Genomic DNA, 8,216 nt, shown 5'->3' on the forward strand with positions numbered 1-8,216 from the left:
GTATCTAGCAGTCAGAGTCACTAGAAGGTAGCTTGGGGAATCAGAAAGGCATATTGCTGCTGACAGTCTGTTTTTCTGACAGTCGTATGTGACACTTTCATTAATGATGTTCATTGTTTTACCTATGTTATATCTATGCTACTAAAGCATCGTTAACGCTTTAAAGATATAAGGAAAATTCCACTGCATGCAATGTCCACTGACATAGGGCAGATTGCTTCGGTGCAATATATGATTACGAAAGATAACTACCAGTCTGCTCAGCTGATATTCAGATGTGAAATAAAGTCAAGTCATTCTAAAACAGGGTCAAATTAATTTAGGGTCAAAGTGAAAAACAGCTCACTCTTGTATGCATTATGGTTTTTTGATTATTTCCTCCTCTGCGCATCTCGTAAGTGAAGGGCAGATTTTTCAATTCTATTGCTTTCAGAGGACTAATGCTAAAATTTTGCTTTTCTGTATTTATCTTTACTTATTGTAGGGTTGTGTTGGTTTTTTTTAATTTGCATTACTGAAATTGTTAAACTACACTACTATATTAAAAATACAAAAAATATGGGTAATACAGTGAAAAGTCTAAATTGAATCTGGCTGAACAGGATGTATATAAGAATTAATCCAACTTCATAATCAGTATGGAGGTACTTCTTCAGGAGAGATGCCAAACCTCTTGGAGAACAAAAAACACAGTGGATGTGCCCAGTTAGCAGAAGTTACAATTTAAGAAAATATTATCATCTACTCTGTAGTACTTGAAGGTTTTGTGCAGGGCAGGAAAATGGGCAAACGGGGACCTTAACACTCAGAATGAGTGACCGTTCCCTCCTGTGAGCAAAGAGCCAGGTTTGCTATTAAAAGTTTTGCTTTCTTAGTTATGAGAGTAAGAAATTATGTTAGTAAGAAATTTAAATTTAAAACCACAACAACTGTAGGTAAAGCTGCTGGTTAGGCTAAAGCCCAAGAAAAAAAAAAAAGGTTCTTTTTGCAGGCAGAAGCTTTGCAAAGCTGTTATAAACTATCTGGCCAAATACATATATGTGTATATATGTATCTATATTAAATATAGATACATATATATAAGGTCTCTCTTTGCCAGTGGTAAAATGTATCTTGAAGAAAAGAGGTTATGGACATACCCATCTACAGCAGCCATGCAACAAGGCCCCTGTGCCTGGGATCCACAAGACAAGTACGCGTGCACAGTGACTATTTTCCAGGATTTCCAAAGTCCAGTCATTTCTAAGGGCAGCAAGAAGAGTTTCCAAATTTCCTTTCTCCTGTCCTCTCTCCCCTGAGCTCTGCAGGCATGAGCTGCCCTCCCTTTCCTCCCTCCCTCCCCATCTCTTCCCGTCAGAAATGTCACTATCCCCATCTGCTGCCCCTGAACTCCCTGTGCTGGCAGGAACGCACGGGCAGAACGAAGCAGCTGAAATCATTCAGCATAATGTGCTACATTGACACTTCAAAGGCAATTACTAGCATTTTCCGCAGAGAAAAAAAATTGTGCAAAAGGGATTAATGCTGCTATGTTTCTCTTTTGATGCCTGTAACACAGATCAGGGCGCATCTCCTGCATCATCAAGTCCAACTCCTTGCTGCAGGCAGCCTGCAGTTTATTTGTTCAGTATGAGTATGCGTGCTTTCTACCAGCTAAGCTAACCGGTGACTGAGGGATTGCTTATGCCTTCCAGTACATCCCTGGAAACAAGATATGCTATCGTAATACCTGAATTGCATGGAATTTTCTCTGTGTGTCTATCTATCTCAAATGATGTTACAATTTCAGCCAGCAAATGTATATGTAATTGCGGTCAGCAGGAGTTCTCTCATTTGAAATTATGCATGCTTTACTGTTTTTATCAAATGAAACTGTAATAACACAGCTCAAAAATTGTGCGCTCTTATTGGAAAACACATTTTACAGGAACTGCTTCTTCTGATAATTACATATTTGGCGACAGAGGGTGAGGGGGTGAAGAAAAGCTATTTTCCCATCTGCAGCAAATCCTGACAGCCACTTAAAAACAACAGGAATGAGTGAGAGAAAAAGAGATATTTGTGAAGGCTTTAGATATTAGTTTCAGATAAGTACGCCGCATGAGAGGCCTTCCTTGATTTATTTCAGTTTGCAGGGAAGGGAGCTTTGCACAGCTCACTGGAACTCCTGGGAAAATACAGGTATCTCAGGATGTGTAGGTCTCACTGAGTATTTTAAGCAAGAAATACTTAGTGAATGGTTTACTTCACAGCATTTACACCATTCAAACTCTGGACAGAGCCAGGAAATGAAGTAGTAAAAAATGGATCAAAGTTTACTGACCCAATAAATTGAAGAAGAGGGAAACATTCAGATCAGTCTTTACCGAGTCCAAGTAATTCACCTCATCCTAAGTAGACTCCTCTTTGCTGTAGAGCCCTGAGTATGGGCTCAGGAAAGTTTGGAAAGGAAAAAAGTTAAATGATGACTGTTAGCAACTCCAGACAACAGCAGAAGAAAGGAAAGCCTTGTAACAGCTCTGTCCCGGGAACAAGACACACAGAGCCCTTCAGGTGTGCCCTTCACCCTACGGTGTCGCGGTGATTTTGGGATAAGCTGTTGCTTGATCTTACACCTTACAAAAACCTGTCTCCTCTTGTCCATGGGGGAACGTGGCAGGGCAGCCACCAGCACTGCAAGAAGTGGAAACCTTCAGTCATGCGCAGGAGAGAGCTTGAGGCCTTTGAAAGGTCTTTGCTTTATAAAGTTGTGGCTCCTGCATTCTGCCTCACAATCCTATCTGCTGGCATGTGTCACCATAAACCTTCAGCTGAAGATTTACACTATAAAAGTCTGCAATGCAAGCTACTGAATATATGCGTTTATCTGTAAATGTCCCTATTTAGAGACAGAAATTCTATTTCTACCTTTACATATACTATAAATTTTCTGTAACATCTATAAGGCATTAAAACTTGTGCTTATGAAAAATAGAGCATGTGAATGTCCTTGATTTCCAGGAGCTGTTAGTTTCTCCTACCTGTGCTACTTGTCGATTAATAAACAAAACATTTCTTCTAACACCCTGAATAATTCAGGGCAGCAAAAATCTCAGAACACTTTGTCATTAAAAACTGTTTTAAGGCTTCACCTGGTGGTTGCTGGACACTGTGAAAGGGGTACACAGGGACATCATACAGTAAGACTGTTGCCTAGACCAGTAATACTACTTGAAATGAGCAAAATAGAAGAAGAAAAGTAGGAACTGGTTATCAGGCTCTCTGGCTGCTTTTTGCTTGGTATTTTAGATTAAGAGGAAACTGATTGCAACTCTAGTAACTTGGTTCAAACGTAAGCAGGAGCTGCTGTGATACTCCATCGTGGACTGCTCCTGGAATGGTCTGTGGACTGAACGCAAGCACAGATGCTTTGCCATTGCCACTTGGATGTAATTGTGGCTTCATGTCTCCACCATAATGCAGTTCTACTTCTTATATTTTTATTGACTTTTGATGATTTTGTTTTAGATTGCCAAACTAGCTATATTGAAACCAATTTTTAAATGGAGTATCTACATACTTGGGTGTGGGGTTTTGTTGAGGGTTTTTTTTTTTCTGATACCCGGTATGAAGAATGTCTTTGCATGTAAAGTGAGATTAAAAGCTTCACTTCTGCTTATTTTCATGCTTGGTATTTTGCAGCCTGAAAGAGGGTTGATTTGTTCTGGTTTTTCATTTTTTTCAGGCATTTGGAAGCAATCTGCTAGACACAGCACGACCTAACAGCCAGCGCAACATGCACCTTCAACATTGGCCCTTTCATTAGAGAAAAGTGTCTGAACTCACTAAGCAAGCACTGGCTGGGGGCTGAGGACGAAAAGAGGACATGACATCCTAACGTCGAGGAGGGTACCGGTCTGTTTTCGTGCCTTCACAGGAAACATTTGTACACCGCACCGGTCAGCTGTCTTTCACCATACAGTGGCACCAAAGTGCCATGAAGCCTGAAAGGATGCCAGCTCTCCTCCTAAGGACCAAATCTTATACTCCATCAAGATCTTACTGAAGGTCTCAGATGTGGAGGCGCAGCAGAGAGGGAAGGTGGTTACTGAACATCAGGCTGCCCAAGAGGCAGAAGCCACAGCAGGAGCTTTAGACATGCTTTTGGTAACTGACAAAAAGATCAACCTGTTGAGCAATGACTGTCCTCCTCCTTCTGGAGATATCTTGTGTAGTCTCTGCCCCTCGGAATCTGAGCAAGAGCTAAAAACATGCTATGGGGTTGTGGTTACAGCTCTGGAGGGCTAAATTCAGCCATACCGGATCAGTGTAACCGGAAACACGTTCCACTTTGGATGTTATGCACATGAGCTAGTACCACATAACAAATTGTTACTCTTCTGGTTCAGCTCAGTGCGAACAGAGCAGAACATTAGGAAACCTCGAAGGATGATCAGAAAATAACAGGAGAATAAAAAACATTTCTCAAATTGAATGTATGAACAAGTTTTATTGTTAAAAGAAACAAAACAACAGGGTTCCCAGATTCAAATGTTGTTATATTTTGAGTACTGGTGAACTTCTGATTCTCGCACTTCAAAACTTCTTGTATTAGTTCAGCATATTCTGAAGGACTCAACTTTTTCATAACTCAAGGCACAGCACCGAAATGCAGTCCTCAGCCTGACATCCAGTCAGGGTTATTCTGTGGATTAATCAGGATGCCTGATTCCCAGAGATTTTGTGCACATTGGCTGAGCATCTGATTACAGCAGTGCTATGAATGGATAAGACTATCCATGATGTAGCTTTCCAGACAGTACATGGTGTATTCTACTTCAGGAAAATTAGTGTGCTTATTATTTCGTAGCTCAGATTCCAGTTGCTTGCAGAAGCGACCTCCGTATTCTGGAATTATTTAAAAGTTTGTCACATTCAGAAAATATCTTGTTTTACTATCATGGTGAAATTCAAGCACACGACCATATTATTTTCAGATTCATCAGAGAATCCTTGTAAAATAATTTTATAATTGCCCTAAAACAAGCAAGGAAAAAAAAAAAATTAGTGCATAATGCTGCCTGCTCTTGTCCAAGTAGCTGCTTGGAATGGTTCTGGCGATTTCTGTTAGGACTGAAAAAGAAAGATTCCCATCAGGGACTGTTATCATAGGTATATTCAAATATATGTGTACATAAAAAAACAGTGCTCAACTTTCTTCTCATGACCAGGGTACTAAGGAACAGCAGCAGGCTGTGGTCCAGCTTGCCCTTGTCAGGGTCTTCTCTCAAACCAGAGTCCTGTGCTCCCGAGGGCACCTGCTCCCCCTTCCAGAGCTGTTCTCTTGAGTAATGCTTCTGACTTCACAAAGGGGAATTAACTGAGTTGATACACCAGGCTGCTTTCTGCAGCAATGAGCTTTTTTGTCGTTGCTGTGGGGCAGAAACCTTATTAGCCCTTATAGCTTACGTACAGCAAGGATTCAGTCCTATCAACACTTCTATTTTCTGCTGACTTTCTGCCACCTTCTTGCCCCAATACCCATATGCAGACCATAGGTAGTTGCAATAACAGCCTCTGTATTTTACAGGCAGTCCTAGGGAAACCCTCCAGGCTACATATCACACAGCTTCTGACCAGTCTTGTAACAGAATTTGTTGTACTGGACAGTCCATCTTTTTGTTTTCAGCTATAATCACGTACTGGATATTTAACCGCTATTCAGCCTCAGTGGTGTTTACCAAAATCATCAACTTACAGTGAACATATGATGTGAATACATCAAACGTCTGCTTGATGAAACCTAAAGCAACCTCATACTGTTATTGGTGGCAAAAAGTTTGTCCTAAGTTTGGACATGATGTCAAGATTAGGATGAAGAACGCTGGAAAGAGGAGAGTGGGAGGAAGGACCCATGTGAGAAGAGTGCTGTAGTCATTCTTCAGTCCCTGATCAAAGCACAGCCAGCTCTTCTCCTAGTATGAGGTCTCAAGCTGCCTACTTAAATCACACTGTCAAGGCCCAGCTCACCTCCCTGCATGGAGCATCTGCTCCCTGACTAGCAGGATACTGCTTGCCTGAACCTTAGCCCAGCTCTAAGTCAGCCATGCTTTCTCGCAGTACATACTGCTGTAAGCAATACCAGTCCTCGCGTCAGCTCGGCATTCCTTCGAGACCCACCGCTTTGCTCATCCACATCCAGCAGTCTGATCCATAAAGCAGCATCACCCCAGGTTTAGCTGTTGTCTAGCTACCCATCTTCATACCCTCGGACAGACAGACTTTTGTAGGCACCAGGACAGAAGATAGCTTGGTGGCCCCTACTGAACTGAGGTCTTACCCTATCTTCTTTGACTCCTGTCACCTTCCTCTTCTAGTATGGCAAACTGGGGATGAGCACTTGGGAGCTGAAGGGCTCTTAGGACTAATCTAAAGACTGGGAGGCTGCAAGAGTTTCTAGTTTAAAGCAAAGGCTATGATTTGGGTTAGCTCCTGGTCTGGCAGAGTCCCATCGGGAAGTGTCAGGTCTGCCATAAGCACCTCATCTATAGGAGGGCTGCTTATGTTAGAGGACATTCCTGTCCACTACCAGCTCTGGGGCTAGAAGAGATGCTGGGCTGGATGGAGTTCAACGCTGTTAGAGGCCCATGAGCTTTAAGTTAAGGGGAGGCTGGAGATTTTGTACCAGTAGGAGCTCCTTAGTGACATTTGTGGGGACTAATAGGGACGGTAGGGGTCTTGGGAAGGCTCAGGCCGCTGATGAGGCAGGTGTTGGATGAGAGTGGGCTAACCTAAGGACTGGTGCTGCTCCTGCTTTAACGCTGGAGCATTGCTTTTGCTTTTGGATATTGTTATCGCTCTTCAAATCTTTGAAAGGAGTTTCAGGGAGGAACAGACCAGCATGTGAAGAGAATGTAAAATAAAGAATGAAATGGGCAGAAAGAATATGGATGGATTTACTTAAACAGGTAAAAGGGAACACAATAATTTACCAAACAAAATGGAATTATTAAGGTGACATTAACTGGTATCTTTGGTCTTCTCTTTGATAAAATAAAGGAGGAATAAGAAAGGAATAATAACCTGAGGACATCTAGCATTTGAGAGATGCTACCATTCTGGAGTCATCACTTCAAGCATGAGAAAGTTTTCTGAAATCTCCTTTTGCTGTTTTCTACAGTTTGGGTGAACATCTCTTTTCAGAAAATATATACATGTAAGTATGTGATTTTACTGTCGTTATTTATATAAAATGCTGAAAAGTACCTTTGGAAACTCTATTCTTGCACCTTTAATGTCAAATGTTGTTGCAATTGTTTCTGTAAAACAGAGATAATTATAATTAATTATATGGTTAATTAATCATAAAGCCATCAGTCAAACTTTCTAAATAACTTCAAAGCAATATGGCATATCTCTCAGCAGCAGTGCCAATGCCATTTACTCTTCCAGTGATAAAGCCCTCACCTGTTTATTCTCCCAGAGCTCTGCCTATTTGTCTAAACCACGTTAGAAAACAGAAATTAACCACAACGCTCCTGCAACATCTCCTACAGACCCATCCTACTGTGATAACTCCAATAATTTAACTTGTAATAGTAGTTCAGCTGAGTGATAACCAAAGAGAGCTGATACTCATTTTTAAAGAAAGGAAAACATGGATTGCGTATTTTGACTCCTTACAGGTCTTTTTGGCCTGACATCCTGCCTGAATTCTCTGGATCTGAGCCTGTGTCTTGTTAATGTTGGTTAGCCCCCACAACAGGACTGACTCTTCTATAATTAAAAAAGCATTATACATGAGTGTAGAGAATCTCTTTAAAAACCCATTCAGACACTCATCTAAATAAACTGTGTTCTGGATATTAGTAGTGCCCCTAGCTCATCACAAGTTTTCTGTACAGTCCAGTCAAATGTAGTCTTTCCATGTCATTTTAGAGATGTTAACAATAAAACTGTCATAATGAGATGAAGGATATTAGTAATCCTAATTTATAGAGATGGAAACTGCAGTACAAAGATGTTAAAGCATATAATGCTTTTTTCTGCATATGATGCTGAAGGGAGAGGCTGCAGTGCAGACCTCAGGCTGCAGGAAGTGCCTAGACCTCTCTCCTGGGTAGGGACAGGCAGCAGACCTGCCTGCAAAAGGTGTGCCCAGGTCGAGGACTGAGCCCAGGTGGCTGAGCTGCGGGAGGCGGTGAGAAGGCTGCGTAACATCAGAGAGGCAGAGAAGG

General features: G+C 41.6%; 1 protein-coding gene across 1 annotated transcript in view; it reads right to left on the bottom strand.

Annotated features, from left to right (window-relative positions):
* Positions 1 to 4,511: 4,511 nt before the first annotated feature.
* Positions 4,512 to 8,216, bottom strand: part of LY96 (lymphocyte antigen 96) — a 13,065-nt gene continuing 9,360 nt past the window's right edge. The window contains 2 exon segments of the mRNA XM_009272644.2: positions 4,512 to 5,016; positions 7,246 to 7,298. Of these exon segments, the coding sequence (XP_009270919.2) occupies positions 4,915 to 5,016; positions 7,246 to 7,298 (155 nt within the window). The 3' untranslated portion in view covers positions 4,512 to 4,914.

This window comes from Aptenodytes forsteri, unplaced genomic scaffold (genome assembly GCF_000699145.1).
Source record: "Aptenodytes forsteri isolate BGI_AS27 unplaced genomic scaffold, ASM69914v1 Scaffold62, whole genome shotgun sequence".
In the NCBI taxonomy this organism is placed as follows: domain Eukaryota; kingdom Metazoa; phylum Chordata; class Aves; order Sphenisciformes; family Spheniscidae; genus Aptenodytes; species Aptenodytes forsteri.